The 18,998-nt window shown below is 36.3% G+C and overlaps 1 protein-coding gene across 1 annotated transcript; it reads left to right on the forward strand.

The window, feature by feature from the left end:
* Positions 1 to 1,083: 1,083 nt before the first annotated feature.
* Positions 1,084 to 18,780, forward strand: TNFAIP6 (TNF alpha induced protein 6). Its single transcript, XM_025912172.2, has 6 exons — positions 1,084 to 1,258; positions 5,978 to 6,115; positions 7,947 to 8,108; positions 11,644 to 11,872; positions 14,344 to 14,384; positions 18,083 to 18,780. Exons 1-6 carry the CDS (start codon positions 1,165 to 1,167, stop codon positions 18,250 to 18,252), a joined length of 834 nt encoding a protein of 277 aa, XP_025767957.2. The 5' UTR covers positions 1,084 to 1,164; the 3' UTR covers positions 18,253 to 18,780.
* The last annotated feature ends 218 nt before the right edge of the window (positions 18,781 to 18,998 follow it).

Here is an 18,998-nt window from a genome sequence, read left to right on the forward strand (position 1 = left end):
AGGCGCGTCTAGAAAATTGGCATTTTCTAAGGATTCCAGTATCACTGGAGGGCCTAAGAAAGCATAAGAAAAATGAATATGAAAGCAAAGGGAAAGCAACGTGGCAGCAAGAGTAGAAACACTAAATAGCAAAGAATGACGTATAAGAAAGAGAGGCAAATACTGCCCCAAAATGGCTCTCAATCAACAGAAAATGCTCCTAGTATCAGAGCAGTGGGGATACTACTAGACCCATGGACTCTACACAAAAGGAGTGGAAAGCCTGGATTATTTTAAGGCATGGTGACTCTGCTACTAATAATTATTACCTATCATTTTGATCATCTTCACAGAGTGGTTTGGGGCAGCTAGGGCCGTATTTTTATTAACTTTGACTCTCTACCCACCCACCTTCCTCCCACAACTTCAAGGCATTGTGGCCTCAGGAAGTTTGTGTTATAATAAGATGCCCCAAAGCTGCTGGAATGTCCTAAAGCTCTGAAACAGAGCTACTTTTCCGGAAGTTGATGTCTTTACCTGCTGACCACAATAAGCCAGGGACGGTAACAGATCCACCCCAGGACAAACACAAAGGGTAAAGAAATCCTACATCACTGGAGATAGTTTAGGGTTCACCAAACTATGCCCACCTTTGTTTTAAATTTTCTATACAAGCTTGGCAATGTTTAGAGAAGATTAGAGTAAACTTACTATCGTCAAGTTCAAGGTTAGTGTTTAAGCCCAAACCCCACACTCCATAATTGACTTATTGCAATTAAGACATTCAAGGTTTCTCTTAAAATTCCTACTGAAGTTTCTTGGTTTTGTTTTCATCACTGCTGAATCTGCAACAAGTTACACAAACTCCCTAATAGAAAAGCATCTGTGACAGGCAGAAAAAATGAACCGCTTTCTGAGTAAATGAATTTTAAAATGTAGATCATCATTCTATATCCTTAGTTTTGGTTGCCAATGCAAATGAGTCAGAGGATTTGCTCCAGACACTGAGTTAATTGTGTAACTCTACAGCAAAAAACGCCATTGGAGAGTACTTGCTGACCTCACAGCTGAAAAAAACCATTTAAAAGATGTGGAAACCAGATGTTTCAGTCACATTTCAGCCTCTGCTCTGAGAACTCATCCTGAGCAGCCCCAAACAGGCTATAACTTCTCTACAACTGAGATATGATCATCTTAATTTATTTATTTGTCTTGCTGTGGGAAGAGGCTCACGGATGGGGATTCAAGAACGGAATTTTTCATAACTCCATATGGCTTGGTAAGAAACTTCACTCATGAGCTTCTTATTGGGGATGTTACTTTGAATTCATGCAGAAGTGAATCAAAGCAGTAAATTTTTTTGTTCTGTTCAAGGCTGATGTTTTCAAAGAAAATGCTGAGGAAAAACAGCTATTGGAATGCATATGCCTCTTTTTAAAAAAAAGTGTTCTTGCCTTCTAAATTAAAAATAGTTTTCTTTTTACAAAGTGAGCTATTCAGTAGAAAAATAGAGGGTAATATTTATATTCCATATGAAAATATATTTTAACATTTTCAAAGCAGATGTGATGGTAATAGTAGGGAAAGTTTAGCAAAATAAAAACACCATGTTTTTTTTTTCGATGCATTTGCATTCAGATTTCACAACAGGTAATCAAAACAGAAACATAACAGGTAAACTGGAATATACAATAATTTTATAAGCTTTTGCCCAGGTACTCTGACCTGTAAGGTATATCTTGCTATTTCCAAACATCTTTTGACTAGTTGGATACAAAGCCAGCTTGCAATACAAAAAAAAAAAAGAAAAAAGAAAAAGGCTTGTATTTCTGAATGTAGTCTCACCACTCTGATTTCTTTTGTTTGAACTATCCATATAAATACTTTTCTACCCCTTTTGTCAGACAAGGAAAGTTTCTTTTGTTGTTTTGTTTTGTTAAATGTAGGGAAAGGTATGGGCCTAACTGTGCAAAAAAAAGGCCAGATAGAGAAAACTCAAAATACCCTGTATAGTACTCTAAACAATGCTTTCTCACGACACAAATTAATATGGCTTTATGTTCATTACTGTATTTCATAGTGAAAAAATTCTGAATTACTTGAGAAGAAAATTGACAAATTCTTGTATAAAATAGAGAGATAAAGAGAAAGCAAAATTAACCTAGATCTTGTCTTTTGGCTTGCTAAGCAGCACATGGACATGGAATATTTTCCCTTTCAGCATGTTTCTCTTTGGTAATAACTGTAGCCATGCGGATTTCATTAAAAAGCTCAATTTGCAATGCACAGCCTTGCCCCTTCTTTCTTCAGCTTGAGCCAGTGAACTAGTTTAATGCTGAACAGTGCAATCCATTTGGCCAAGATGGTGTTTGGGACTTTCTCGAGGAGTGAACAAGTCTCTTTGTTTATTTTCCTTGCACATCATCAAACTTAGGAAATATACACACCTTTGTTAGAAATGGAAAAAACTGCCATAAAGCTAGTAAGAATTAAATCCATATGCAAAAATCTTGAAATGCTGTCAAATTCTCTAATGATCCAGTAATTTGGAGCTGTTGTTTTTTTAAGTGATGCTGTATATTACAAAAATGTGAACCTAGACAATAGAAGTTCTGTCCTAGAGGTAGAGAGGAGCACACCCAAATGTTAATAGTATGCTGCAAATCTGAGGCTCGGGGTAATTGCAAATTGCTTCAATCTGGGACAAATTATTGACCAGTCAGCCTAACACAAATTGTTTACAGTTGGTTAGGTCAATATGGTATTAGAAACTATTTAGAGAGGGAAGAGAGTTGGGTAGGAAGGCAGGAATCTGCTAGCAACTAACACGAACAAGGCATTTTAAACTCTTGGTCTCAGTTCCATGCTAGTAACACGAGAAGATCAAAGTAGGGGATCCCTAAGATTCATTTGTAACTCTGATACCTTCCAGTTCCTTAAATAGTAATTAATATGCCTTAAATAGTAATTTTTTAATAGTAAGGATAAGACACATCACCTAGTTTACATAGATTATGAAAATCAAAATTGCACAAATAAGCAATGCTTTTCAGCCACTGTATTGAATGCGAAAAAGAAGAAGGACAGGTAACATTATCATGAACTCCTACTAGGATCCAGAGGTTATGTTTGTGGGTTTTAATGGTCTGTTTATTCCAAAAATAGCTATCATTATTCCCATTTGATAGATGGGGAAACTGAGGCTTGGGCAGTAATACACCATGTGTCCACTGAAGAACCAACAGGAGAAACCAGAGCCAACATGCTACTGTCGCCCCTTTGTAACCAAACAAAAAAAATGTATTGGTTAAATAGATATACAGCTTAAATGAAAGACTATGGATGATAAAAATTAATAAATTATTATTTCTTCTGAAAAGTAAAACTGTTAAAATTAGGACTCGGGATGCCTGGGTGGCTCAGTTGGTTGAGCATCTGATTTAGCTCAAGTCATGATCTCATGGTTTGTGATTTCGAGCCCCTTGTCATTAGGCTCACTGCCCTCAACATAGAGCCTTCTTCAGGTCCTCTGTCCCCCTCTCTTTGTGCCCCTCCCCTGCTAGTGCACCCACATTCTCTCTCTCAAAAATGAATAAACATATATTAAAATAAATAAAAATAATAAAATTAGGACACATTGTACAAAGGACCATCTTAGTAGTTTAAAATGCTGAATTGAGGAATACTTTCAAATAAATGTCTGCTTAAAATTGTCAAATATCACAACAAGAGTTCTCAACCTGTTCATAAGGCAAAATAACAGAAGTTTGTTTCTCTTTCAGGAAACATGTATGATATTAATATTATTTAATGAATTGAAAATGATAGCATATTCAAGTTACTATCTTATTATTAGATGAGTTCCAGTCCCAAAAATTTAGGAAATATTACTGGGAGGAAAACTTAAAATTATTTTTCAAAAACCTCTGTCCATTAACTTTTTTTCCTACACACATCATTTTTTGAATAGGGAGTAAAATACCAAGGAAATCTTAGTTTGAGAAACATTTGCAGGCATTAAAATAATTCATACTAATAAAGATCTCATAGTCTATATTCTCAGGGAATAGATACAATTTTGACATTTTTGATAATCTCTGTTAGGATACAAAAGTAAGTTCAAAATGTCCCCCTTCTCTACTAAAAGCCCTAGTACTTTTGTACCTCAAAATGAAGGTGCTTCCATTGCCCACTAGTGTCCAAGTTGCTTGGGAACAGGAGTTGATCCATTTAGCAAAACTCACAGTATATTCTTAAAATGACCAAACTGGAAACTAGAGAAAGTTTAGTTTATGAGGCTTTACCATATGAAGGACAGACACTTGGGCAGCAGGTGGCTTTCAAACAGGAAGATAACTTTGATATTTCTTGTGTTCACTACCCTAAGAGCATCGAATTGACTAAGTGATGGGACTTTACCACATAATATGTAAGAGCAGGATTCCCCTGTACCATATAATATGTAAGAGCAGGATTCCCCTGCAGTCCAGGGGAAAGAGGGCAAGTGCCAAGCCGCTATTCCTATTAAAGTATGGGAGTGTCAGCTTCAGCTTGGGGAAGAGAGTAATCAATGACATTTCTAACACTACTGGATTTGAGTCTTGCTGCATGCTGAGGAACATGTGTTTTCATTAGAAATGATCCTTTATTTTTTAAAGTGTATTTATTTATTTTTGAGAGAGGGAGAAAGCATGCATGGGGGAGGGGCAGAGAGAGAGAGAGGGAGAGAGAGAATCCCAAACAGGCTCCCACTGTCAGTGCAGAGCCTGGTGCTGGGCTCAGTCTCACAAACGGTGAGATCATGACCTGAGCCTAAATCAAGAATCGGATGCTTAACGGATTGAGCCACACAGTGTCCCCATTGGAAATGATCTTAATGGTGGCTGATTGTACAGGTCAGGGTACAAAGACTTAACCATAATCTGATAGTCTACACAGAACTACTAGAGATAATGTTATGACTATTGTCCTGGAAATATTTTCACATTGTTTCTATGGCAAAATGCACTCCAAACTCAAAACAATTTAAACAGTGATCTACTGGAAGACAATTCATTTATGACTTACTCCCTAAAATATGTTGGGAACAACATGTGAACTAAAAAAGACAAACCAGATAAAAGAATGTACCAACTGGTTGTTTGGTGTGCCCAGTTTTTTCTCTGCTGTGTTTGAATATTTTTTTTCCTTAATGCAATATTTATTTGCTTTGGATTCCTTCAAACCTTTCCTCAGTTTTTGATTTGTTTACTAAAGTCTCAATTATATTGCATTAGTCATTTCCCTCACATAGATATTTTGGATTATTTTCCTCCATCATTGTGAACCTACATAATGGATCAATTTTCTTTTCTTTCTTTCTTTTTTTTTTTTTTTTTTCTTGCTTTTACCTCCTTTCCCCCTTATGGTTTACCTTTCTGATTTTTTATTTGATTTAATTTTTTTTACGTTTTATTTATTTTTGAGACAGGGAGAGACAGAACATGAACAGGGGAGGGTCAGAGAGAGGGAGACACAGAATCTGAAATAGGCTCCAGGCTCTGAGCGGTCAGCACAGAGACCGACGCGGGGCTCGAACCCACGGACCACGAGATCATGACCTGAGCTGAAGTCGGCCGCTCAACCGACTGAGCCACCCAGGCGCCCCTGATTTTTTATTTGATTTAAAACAAAGCCCGAAAAAGTCAAAACTTTGTCACCTTTTGCTAGTATGGAAATACAATGTTGTATTGCAGCTTTCTTTCAGGCTATCAGTTCAGAAACATAATTTAGCCTCAAGTTTCTGTCTCTGTCCTCGAATTTCCCTAAAATTCCCCTCAAATTTTCTTTTTTCCCCAAAGCTTTCTAACAATGAAAACTTAGCCACCCAAGGCCACTGACCCAGGAAACTCTTTGGCAGGAAAAATAGCTGATGTAATCTTCTAGATGAGACCACAAAATTTCCTTTGTTCCGCAAGAATGGATCATAGCGTATTCATGGCCTTTTGTGAATTCACAGAACAAGCAGCAGGTGTGTACCACAGAGAAGCGAGGTCTGGCAAATACAAGCTCACCTACGCAGAAGCCAAGGCAGTGTGTGAATATGAAGGTGGCCGTCTCGCCACCTACAAGCAACTAGAGGCAGCCAGAAAAATTGGTAACTGATTTGACAATGATTTTTCTTCTTTTTCACCTTTGGGGGGAGGGGGGGGCATCCCACTTTTCTGGAATCCCTTCATAAGATTTCTCTCACCAGTACTTCCAATACTTTCTCTAAGCTCCTGTGACATCTCTGCTCTCTGGCTTCTCCCACCTTCTCTCCCTAGAGCCACTGAAAAGTTCTTAGTACTAGCAGCTTATTTGGGGGTCACAAGCCATTATGAGCTAATATAATAAAAGTCAAAGGAAAACAAAGATATCATTATGTCAACATCATTTCTATTCCTCATTAATTTTAATGCCACTTCTATTTGTTTTTAATACTATCTTTTCTTAAAGTCCAAGTATGGGTTCCTCAGCTATTTAATGTTACTGTGTTGAGTTTTACAAAGAAATTTGCTTGGTAGAAGAAATATTGAATTTGGTGGCTTTTTTTTTTTTTCAAATTTTTTAAAGTTAAGTGGGAGAATATATTTGTACTTTAGGATCAAAAGGAAGATAAAGAGGTTATAATATAACAGGAAAAAGAAACTGAGAAGATGATGTCAGGAAACCTGGTGTAAACCCAGTGATTAACTAATGCTAGTTGCTTCTTAAAAAAAAAAAAATGCACCTTGATAATTTCTCCTGGACTTATAGGAAAATCCAGAAGGCCACCCCCATTCAGAGCTTTCTTCTCCGTTGAAGAAACTCCTTTGCTGGAAGAAAAATACCTGGCAAAGCTTACGTTATTATTACATATTACTCAGGATAAAAATAAAGGTGTTGTCTCAAGTCCCCAAAGTCTCGCCACCAGATTGCTCAGTCTAGACCCATAAGGCTACGTGTGAAGCAGTAACTGAAAGATGGATACAGAGGCCAGGGCCTTTACTAACTGCCCTGGACTTCTAATAAAACTGCTCTTGGCTGGCAGTGGCAAATATTTAAACAGCCTCCGAAGCTGGGCAAGGAAAACAGGGCTGCGGCTTTGTTCGAAATTTATGAGCATTTTTATCCCTATTCAAATTTCTAAAAATATTAGCAAATGTTAATTGATCCTGAAATAGAAATTAATTATCATTTGAAAAAAATTATTTTCCAGGATTGATGGGTAATTTCAGAAATTACTTCATGCCACTAGATAGGTCCTTCGTGAAAAGAAGCCAGCTCTGAACTTGGATTGTTTTCATATCCATGGTATTATGGTTTCCAGTCCATCTGCCTCTTTTTTTCTTTAAAAAAAATTTTTAAGCTTGTTTATTTTGAGAGAGAGAGACAGAGAGCAAGCAGGGAAGGGGCAGAAAGAGAGGGAGAGGGAATCCCAAGCAGGCTCTGTGCTGTCAGCATGAAGCCCAATGTGGGACTCAAACTCACAAACCGTGAGATCATGACCAAGAGTCGGATGCTTACAACTGAGCCACCCAGGTGCCCCTGCCTCTTTGTTTTCAAATAAGATGTCATTTTCTAGTACATGTCAGATGTTATATTTTATATGTATTCAAACTTTATTTTATTTTTTAAGAAAACAGTTAAGAAAGAAAAGAAAAGAAAAGAAAAGAAAAGAAAAGAAAAGAAAAGAAAAGAAAAGAAAAGAAAGGAAAGGAAAGGAAAGGAAAGGAAAGGAAAGGAAAGGAAAGGAAAGGAAAAGAAAAGAAAAGAAAAGAAAAGAAAAGAAAAGAAAAGAAAAGAAAAGAAAAGAAAGAAAAAGAAAAAGGAAGGAAGGAAACAATTTTTCTCCTTTTCCATAACTGGATTTGGGCAGTTGAGAAGCGGCTATTTTTATTAAGCTGACCTTCACGCAGCTGAGGAAATTTACCCTTTAGGCCTATAACCTTTTCCTTCTCTTGCAGGATTTCACGTCTGTGCTGCTGGGTGGATGGCCAAGGGCAGAGTTGGATATCCCATTGTGAAACCCGGGCCCAACTGTGGATTTGGAAAAACTGGCATTATCGATTATGGAATCCGTCTTAATAGGAGTGAAAGATGGGATGCCTATTGCTACAACCCACATGGTTTGTTAAAAATAATAATTTTATACTTCACAAAAACAGTTGACACGTTAACAACAACAGAGATGTTAAAAAATAATGGCTCCTTCTCCCAGAGATAAATCAACCTAGCGATGATAATTATTAATAATAACAACCATTCAGGGGCATCTGGGTGGCTCAGTCGGCTATGCGATTGACTTCGGCTCAGGTCATGATCCACACTGGGTTGTCTGCTGTCAATGCAGAGTCTGCTTTGGATCCTCTGTCTCCCCTCTCTCTGCTCCTCCCCCACTTGCACCCTCTCTTTCTCAAAAATAAACATTTAAAAAAATAATAATAACAACAATTCACAGAATGATTATGCCATGCCAGATACTGACTCATGCTCCTTCCTCATCTACACTGTCACATAATGCAACAATTCTGCAAGAAGCTACTGATATACCCATTTTAGAAATTAGGAAATTCAAAGTCTAATAACTTATGCCAATTCAGATATCTAACAATTAACAGGTAGCTTGTATCACGGATTCAGGCCTTTTCTATGCTACATCTTTTTCTATTCCCAATCACAAAGCGGTGGGCTGGGGCGGGGGGGTGGTTTGGGGAACGGGAGAGAAGCAGGTTATAAACTTGTCACGGTTAATTAGCTAACACAACAAAGCGATGCTACAAATGTTAACTGTTCAAAATTACCTCTTTGATAGAATGGGGAAAAAGGAGACAAACTCTTTCCCTAATTTCTTTTTTTTTTATTTTTTTTAAATCCTTATCAATTTTTGAGAGAGAAAGAGAGAGAGAGAGAGAGAGAAAGAGACAGCACAATCAGGGAAGGGGCAGAGAGAGGGAGACACAGAATCTGAAGCAGGCTCCAGGCTCCGAGCTGTCAGCACAGAGCCTGACGTGGGGCTCAAACTCACAAACTGTGAGATCATGACCGGAGCTGAAGTCTGATGCGTAACTGACTGAGCCACCCAGGCACCCCTTCCCCTAATTTCTTTTTGTGCATAAATTCTTAAACTACCAAACTAAGCAACTCTTATTCTGTGATTTGTTTTCACAATTATATACTGGATATATTAGTTATTATTATACAGTATATTTTTATTCATATTTTTTCCCATGGTTAACTGTAGCTAGGAAATTTTTAAAGAGAAAATTAATTCAACATAATTACTCTAAAGAGCTATTCTTTATTCATGTTCTTGGAGAAAAAATAGATTGTTCTTTTTGGATATATTTTCCCCAGGACGATACTACGAAGAATTATAATGTGTTACCATCTGTCTCACATTTAGGGTCACAAACACCCTCAGGTGTTGCCTTATTTGGATCTACCTTATAAGAAAGTCCCTATAGTAAAGTTACAATAAGTTATAGTGAAGTTCTAGCATATTATTATAGAATCTATTATATAATGATATTAACCATTGGAAAATAGTTTCTCATGTTTGTAACTAATCTTTATCTTAAAATAATGTGTATTCTAAGTAGAAAAGAATTTTGCCTAGAGCCATCATCTATTTCCACTCAAGACCAAATATGAATAAACACTTACAGTGCATTTATGTAGGACTATAATTTTCAAATCACTTTGACATACTTTAATCTATTTTATATTTAGTTCTATATTCAGACATTATTAATAGTTCATATATCTTCTTTTCCTTCCCTTTTCCTCTCTTCCTTTTTCTTCAGTATATTCATACAAGCAACTTTCTGTTTACTCTTAAGAGTAACTTTTATTTCCAAGTATATTCCGATTCTTTCTTTGCTTGATAAACTTTGGGATCTCTGAACATCTATTCAATCATTTCCACGCGTCAAGATCTAGGGGAGATAAAGAAGTGCCAATTGGAAGTTTCCTACAGTATTTCCTTGCCCTTTTATACAAACGCCACCTTAACTTACAAATTTTTATAAATTGCTTTTGTTTCTCATAGAGGCTGAATCCTTTTTACTCTGGGAATATTTGTACAGAATCCTGAGACACTTGTTCTTACTCAATTCTCAGCTTACTTTTGGACTCGGTGACAGGCTGAGTTTTTAGGATGTGGTGAGCCTGAAGGGGACTGGGGACCGCCTGAACTAGCACTGAGGGAAGAACAGTTCGCTGAAAAATAATTGGAAGGAAAAAATCATAACCATATCATAAAAATAAAGCAATGATTATCAATTAATCAATAAAATATAGAGCTGATAGATAGGGCTAAATAGACAAATTGTTCAATATTTGAATTCTTTCCTAATCTAATGGTAGGGACAATAAAGATAGGATGGTAGGGGACAGGGCAAGTCACTCCAAAAGCTGGCACTGTACATGCTTATGTACACATATGAGCTATGTATTATATAATATTTAATATTACAATAAGAACAGCTTACATTTTATGTAACACTCTTAAGTTATCTTCTGTGTTACTATCCTAAGAATAATCCTGTGAAGTAGGTAATAGGAGAGACATGATTATATTTACCTTAGCAATGAAGAAACTGAAGTATCCAGTGGTCACAGAGCTCAGACTGGATCCCTGACCTTCTTTCTTTTGTCATTCCCCTGTCTTTCTAAGATTCTGTTGGGTCCTTGGGGAGATAAGCTTCCTTACCTTCTATGGTATTCAGGATTCTAACCCATTTTTTTTTTTAATAGTTGTTTTAAAGGATAACATTCTTGGAAAAAGTCTCTAACTGATATAATGAAAGATATCTTCGAACGCTCCTCACAGTCACCACCACCACCACCACTCGTGTAATTTTTGAGTTTCCAGACTGTACTTTTTTTCAGGACACAAGACACTTATTTGATCTGAAATTAAAATTAACCAGGGCCTTTCCATACCTTTCCCTCAAGGTCACACTATAAAATCACTGGCAGAGGTTGCTGGTCTGTTTGTTCTCATCCAGGTTATAAGGATGACAGTAATCCAGAAAATGATAAATTACTTGAAAAAAAACAAACATTAATATCTCCATCAAATCCTCAAATATTAGGATCAAGGTGTTAGTTTAAAGCCAGTAAAAGGAGTATAGAATGATTGTAAATTATTCTTTTTAACTGAATTACAGTGACCTCCAAGGTCCCTTGTGATCCTGAAATTCTATAATGATTTTCCAAACAGAATTTATTGGACTCATTATTCTAAATGTTCAAGAGTCTTGAAGACACAGTGTTGACACCACGGGACAAAATCCCAGCCATCTTGATTGGGCTGTTGGTAAAATTGGCATATGTATTCATCAAAATATATACACATGAGACCTGCACATTCTAAGCTGAAAAGATAAAAAGGAAAAAAAGTAAACAAGAGCACAATTAAATTGCTGTTTTTTCTTGCTGTTTTACTTTTTTTAAAAAATTCAGTCTAAATTCATTTGAGAAAATTTAGCAATGAATAATGAAAAAATTCATTTATTCTCTAACTACAAGTATACGTATTTAATATTTCATTAAAAGCAATAAATAGGCACTAAGAAGTGCATATCCGTTTAAAATAGGGATAATATTTTTTCTAATGCTTTCTTTCTTTCTTTTCTTTTTTTTTTTTATCCACTTCAGCAAAAGAGTGTGGTGGTGTCTTTACAGATCCAAAGCGAATTTTTAAATCTCCCGGCTTCCCAAATGAGTATGATGATAACCAGATCTGCTACTGGCACATTAGACTCAACTATGGTCAGCGTATTCACCTGAGCTTTTTGGACTTTGACCTTGAAGATGACCCAGCTTGCTTGGCTGACTATGTTGAAATATATGACAGTTACGATGATGTCCATGGCTTTGTGGGAAGGTATGTGTTTCCCCATATAAAAAGTTAAAAATACATCCAATATTTTGTTTGATGGTTCTTTAATTTTCTTTACCTGTCCCCACAGTTATTGATTTTCCAGTATTTTTTCTCCCCTGCAACACCATATCCTTTAAAAATTGTGCTTTATTTTTTTTAAGTTTATATATTTGAGAGAGAGACAGTCAGAGAAAGAGAGGGAACACACACGTGGGCTTGCAAGAGTGGTGGGAGGGGCAGAGACAGAGAGTGAGAGTGAGCGAGAGAATCCCAAGCAGGTTCCGCAGAACCAGATGAGGGGCTCAACTCATGAGCTGTGAGACCATGACCCGAGCAGAAATCCAGAGTCAGACACTCAACTAACTGAGCCACCCAGGCACCTCAACACCATATCTTTTTTTAGCAAAGATTTTTCTTAGCACGTTAAGCCAGTCAGCTGCTACATGTTCATATTTTTGAAATAGTGATAGCTGCCTTTTGAGTACTGTTAAGTAATCAGCAGTAAGAATTAAACAGTCTATCTAAAAAGACCTCAAGATTTAATTAACAACAGAAGGAGGAAGACACATGTGAACTGAGAAAGTTTCAAGTATTCTAATTTCTATCAACCTCCTAAAAATAATGATAAATTCAGTAATTATTTTCTTTCTTCTGTGTACAAAGCATTGTGTTAAGCATTATGAATGTAAGAATAGGCAAAGTACAGCCCCTAATCTCGTACAATTTACTTAGAAGTACAATGGAAATATGCTTTAAAATAGCTTTCTTTGCCATAAGAAACACGTGCTCCTTTCCTCAGTATTTCTCCCGTGATTTTTCAAGGGAGACAATATTTGCTGGGACACAATATTTCTGTGTTCCCATCCTAAATCATCAATATAGTTTAAACTTTGAATGTCTCACAAAATATTACAAATCAAAAAGTATATAATTATATCTTTTATTTATATAGCCCCCACTTCATAATGCATATCTTGGACTATCCATTATCAATAGACTATCAGTGATCAATTTTCTATTATCCATGACAGTAATTTAATGAAAGAAAATGGTAGTGAGGACAATTAAAAATGACAGACTCAGTAGTTTGCTGTGACGTGAAATGTAACTGAAATACAAAGAAAAACCAAGCATTTCTTGCATAAATGAACAACAATTTTTGGAGGGAAATTGTTTTTGTTTTGTTTTGTTTTGCTCTTTGGCTGACAGACCACTGTGATAGAAAAAATACAAATAGTTTTTAAAAAATAGGTTGAAGAAGATATGAAGCAGGGTTGGGGAAATTAAGAGCTAAGTATTTATTGAAAGAATGGACATCCTACCTTGAGAATCAAGATGATATTTTTATTCTAAACCTAGTTTCAGAAATCAATTACAGCCCTAGATACAATCACATACTATTTTTTAAAAGGTTTTCAATTGGGGTGCCTGGGTGGCTCAGTCGGTTAAGCGGCCGACTTCAGCTCAGGTCGTGATCTTGCGGTCAGTGAGTTAGAGCCCTGCGTTGGGCTCTGTGCTGACAGCTCAGAGCCTGGAGCCTGTTTCAGATTCTGTGTCTCCCTCTCTCTGACCCTCCCCCATTCATGCTCTGTCTCTCCCTGTCTCAAAAATAAATAAAACGTTAAAAAAAATTTTTTTTTAATATAAAAAAAAATAAAAGGTTTTCAATAGACTAATTTGTCATTTATTGTATTTATATTATGTGATAAATCCATCCCTTTTATATAATGTGCAAGGGAATTCCTTTCAAGTCATGATTCAGATAAAAATCAATCCCTCTTACAAGGTCCAACATAATTTTCCGCATTTAAATCAGTCTACACTAGAATTCAGAATATTAATACTATCAGCCATATACCTATTCCTCTTTAACTGTGAAGAAAGCTTTACCGGATTAATCAGAAACAAATTAAAAATTTTTCCAAATACATTCAAGTTGTCTACTACACAAATAATTCTGCAAGTACACAGAGTAGAAATGCCACATGTTCTTTTTTTAAGAATCTCAACAGGGGCGCCTGGGTGGCTCAGTCGGTTGAGCGTCTGACTTCGGCTCAGGTCACGATCTCGCGGTCCGCGAGTTCAAGCCCCGCATCGGACTCTGGGCTGATGGCTCAGAGCCTGGAGCCTGCTTCTGATTCTGTGTCTCCCTCTCTCTCTGCCCCTCCCCCGTTCATGCTCTGTCTCTCTCTGTCTCAAAAATAAATGTTAAAAAAAAAATTAAAAAAGAAAAAAAAAAGAATCTCAACACTGTGAGGTTATTTCAAACAGCAAACTTTTTTTTAACTCTTCTCTCTTACAATTTCAAGTTAAAAAAAAAAACAACCCAAAACAATAAAAAAATATATAAAATAATAGGAAAGTGAGCCATTACTTAGGAAAAATAAAGCACTCTAATTATAGGTCAGAGCCACTTGCAATAGCTGTGTAATATGTATTCGTGTGACTTCTCTTTTTTTAAAATTCCCTTTCAGATACTGTGGAGATGAGCTTCCAGAAGACATCATTAGCACAGGTAATGGCTCTAAAGTGAGGTGTAAGACTATGGTTTGTTTTCCCATAGTGTCACAGAAAATTAAGAACTCAGTAGTTACTACTATTTTCTTTTTAAAGTTGAGAGGACAATTGGGACAGATGTAGCCTGCTAGCTTGTAAAATGCAGAGTTTGTCTCTTCTTAAAGCCTTATGCCACCTTACACTAAAAATGTGTAGACTCGTTATGTGGAGGAATGCAGTCTGAGATAGTCTCGAATCTGCAAATCCCTGAAAACTGCTGTAGGTTATGATTTCCATAAAATGAGGTAATACACCAAAATGTTTCATCAATAAAGGATTGAAAAGTATTCTCAAAAGCATTAAAGCTGTTAAAAATACCTTCTGTCAAAAAAAAACCACCTTCTGTCACTGAAAAAAATTTTGTATCATACTAACTGCATTTTTATCTTAGTACAGTGTTGTAAAGAACACAGTTCTAGGAGATATTTTTAATAGGTGTTGCATGAGAAAAGAACTCTAAGGTCAAGTAAATTTGGGAAACATTGGGTTAAACCAATGTGAAACAAATCTCTTTAATGGAAGATGTCAGAGAGCTTTTAATATGCTAATTATGCAAAGTAAATGTCAAAAGGCGAGCTATGGTAGGCAATGTGTTCCAAATCTTTTTAACTCCTGCAAATTATTTGTGACTTTGTTCCAAGCAATATACCTCAAGTATAGTCGTATATATTTAGTTCAATAAGCAATTCCACTGCCATTGACCCAAATTGCTATTTTCTGGCTGAAAACCTTTAGTTTCTTAGATATTTTTATTTTTTTCTTGTTATTTCCATCCCCAGCACTAGTAGTTGGCATTCTTACTTGTTCTATTTTTCCTCCAAGTTATAAAATTATCACAATGTTTCTGCAACTAAAAACAACAAAATACACTGAATTACAATTTCTAAGTAGTCCTTAAGCTCAGACACCACTAGCTCAATTACTCCCACACCCTAGCCTTGAGGTGCATGAAATTCTCATTTATGCGTCATTATTACAAAAGATGGAATTTCTTATTCAATTCTTGAATGATTAATACTTAAATGTTATTCATTCATTCTCTACGTTACAATTTCCCTGGTCAGGGCAAACTATTAAACTATTTGTCTCATTCTTTTCTTGAGGTCATATTTTACGTTAACAGAAAGTTAAAAGAAGACATGAGCTGTAGGAGGTAGTTGGGAGAGGAGAATCCTATTCTTAAAAAAGAAAAAAAAAAACTAAACAGGGAGAGTCAAATGCCTGAAACTTGACATTTTTCTTGTTTTGTCTAAAACAGACTAAACTTACTGCAAATGTAAACAAAACAGTATTTTTCTAGCATAACTGCAAGAAACTGAAAACAACACACAATTTATGATTCAGAGAGAAACAAATGAATGCACAGAGAGAACAGTGAAACAAAACAGCCAAAGATTTAGCAAAACAGCAAGAGCAGGATATTGATACCAAATAACAGAAAAACATTTAAAATACATTTGAAGTATAATCCTGTCAGTCAAGTATAATGCTGTTAACATTTGATCTAGTTTTCTGTATTTAAAAAAAATTTTTTTTAATGTTCATTTATTTTTGAGACAGAGTTTGGGGGCGGGGGGGCAGAGAGAGAGGGAGACACAAAATGTGAAGCAGGCTCTAGGTTCTGAGCTGTCCAGCACAGAGCCCAATGCAGGGTTCAAACTCACAAACCATGAGATCATGACCTGAACCGAAGTCAGAGGCTTAACTGACTGAACCACTCAGGTGCCCCTGACTTGGTTTTCTTCTTAAATATATCCTTGTTCACTCCAGAATATTAATATTAAAAAACAAAAACAGAAAATGAATGAACTAAGAACTAGCCGTAAACTATATCACTTTAATAAAAGGTATATAAAGTAAGAGTATACCCACTCTCCTCGTCTGTCCCCACCCAAAAAAGACATTAGCCATTCTTCCAGGTGTTTTCCTGTATTAAATAAACATTATATACACACACACCATGGAAGTATTTCCAAGTCACCATATAATATGTAGATCATTCAAATTCATTTTAATAATTGCCTAGTATGTCACTGTATGGATGTGCCATACATAATTTGTCATGTACCAATATTTAACATCCTACAGATGGTTGTTTCTTTTTTTTTTTTTTTCCTTTCACTAACGTTTCACTGTATATTTTTAAACCTCTACTTTGTGGTGCTGGGGTTTTTTTGTTTGTTTGTTTTTTTGGTTTTTTTGCTTTTTTTATTTTTATTTTTATTTCTTTCTTTTTTTTTTAACATTTATTTATTTTTGAGACAGAGAGAGACAGAGCATGAACGGGGGAGGGGCAGAGAGAGAGGGAGACACAGAATCGGAAGCAGGCTCCAGGCTCTGAGCCATCAGCCCAGAGCCCGACGCGGGGCTCGAACTCGTGGACCGCGAGATCGTGACCTGAGCCGAAGTCGGACGCTCAACCGACTGAGCCACCCAGGCGCCCCTTTTTGCTTTTTTTTTAAAGAGATTCCTAGAAGTGAAAATTTGGGGTCACAAGTGATTCCATTTTAAATGTTGATAGACGTTGCCAAGCTGGCACTAGGCCTACAGTTGCCAATTTGTATATCAACTAGTTGAGTAATCTGTAAAATGTGTTCTCTTTGTTTGTTTTTAGTTTAGGCAACTCTTCCAAGTCTGAGAAAAGTGTAGTGGATCAGAGCATGAACTGACCAGGGCAGAGACTGCCTGGGCTCAAACCCGGTTGTGCCACATTAGCTTTGTTGTAGCTTTGGACAACTCAAGCTCTCTATGCCTCAATTTCACCTGTAACATAAAAATTTTAATATCCACCTCATGATGTGGTGGGGAATAAATGAATTAATAGATGGAACACACTTAAAGTTGTGCTTGGCAAACAATTAAATTTATGTGGGTTTTTTTGGAATGAATTCTGGATTTGTGATGTGGATGAAGAAGGCCTTTACCTCCCCAAAAAGAAAAATATACCTATATTTTACTTTATATAATAAATTTTCCCTTTTAGCACATTTTGGTCTTTAATGCAGGCAAAATGTATTTAGGTATTCTGTGTAAAGTAGGGAGTTAGTGTTGTGGCTTTGTTTCTTACAATGGAAAGCTTGTTGCCCTGATATCACTTATAAATAATCCATCCATACCTCACTGGTTTAAACTGCCTGCCACTCTCCTGTAATTCAGTGGATGTTCCTTCTATAAAGAATACTTTTGGAGCGCCTGGGTGGCTCAGTCGGTTAAGCTGTCCGAGATCTCGCACTCTGTGAGTTCCAGCCCTGCGTCAGGCCCTGTGCTGGCAGCTCAGAGCCTGGAGCCTGCTTCGGATTCTATGTCTCCCTCTCTCTCTGCCCCTCCCCCGCTCATGCTGTGTCTCTCTCACTCTCAAAAATGAATAAATATTTTAAAAAATTAAAAACAAAAAGAATACTTTTTAAAACAGAATAGGCAAGATTTCCTGTAGGACAGATTGAAGGGCCAGAGGAGGAAATAGAGAAGTCTCCCACTCTGCTGTACTTGACAATGGAAGGAAGCACAGATTCCACGTCTTCAGAATCCAGCTCTGAATCCTGGGAGTCTGGTTCATGAATTTTTATGTTCTGCTATAAGAATGATGAGTCTTTGGACTGTCAGCCAAATCAAAGTAGAGTAACATCTTTGTTCTTTTGCACTCCCCTGTCTCACCAGGAAATGTCATGACCTTGAAGTTTCTAAGTGACGCTTCAGTGACAGCGGGAGGTTTCCAAATCAAGTATGCTGCTGTGGATCCTCTATCCAAATCCAGTCAAGGAAAAAACACAAGTACTGCTTCTACTGGAAATAAAAACTTTTTAGCTGGGAGATTTAGCCATTTATAAAACAAATAAGGACACTCAAGTGTTGATGTTTGTATCTTTTGGAACCCCTTTGATCTCACTTTTATATTATTAGTGGTAGCATTTATTTATTATTTTTCTAAATGTGAAAGGCAATAACTGATAATTTGGGGAAAATTGGAAAATACAGAAATTTTAAATGAAAAAATAAAATATTTTATAATCCCACTGCATAAAAATAACAAATATTAACATTTGTATATTTTTCTTTTAGTTATTTTTCAATTTGTGGTATATGTATATATGTATCTATATGTATTTGTATTTGTATTTGAAATTTTGGAATCCTGCTCCATGTACAGTTTTAATATTTTGGTTTTTTTAAACTTGAACTTTATGGCTTAAGCATTTTCCCATATCATTGATTTTTCTGCAATAACATAATTTTGAACAGCTGTAAAATAATCTGTGGTATGATTATTCCATACTTTATTTAAGCCTATCTGCTTTGTGGGAATTTTAAGTTGCTTTCATAAATATTGCTGCAATAAATATCATTGAACATGTGTATTTATACAGCTCTCTAATTATTGGGGATAGGGTCCTAGAGGTAGAATTACTGGCTCAGATATTAATTAAACTAGGATTTTCTTCAAGTCCCTGGCTGGTTCAGTTGGTAGAGCATATGACTCATGATCTTGGGGTTGTGAGTTCGGGCCCCATGCTGAGGGTGGAATTTACTTTAAAAAAATAAAATAAAATAAATGTACAGCTTTAAAAAAATAGAA

Source organism: Puma concolor, chromosome C1, assembly GCF_028749965.1.
Source record: "Puma concolor isolate L17-30 chromosome C1, mPumCon1.1.hap2, whole genome shotgun sequence".
In the NCBI taxonomy this organism is placed as follows: Eukaryota; Metazoa; Chordata; class Mammalia; order Carnivora; family Felidae; genus Puma; species Puma concolor.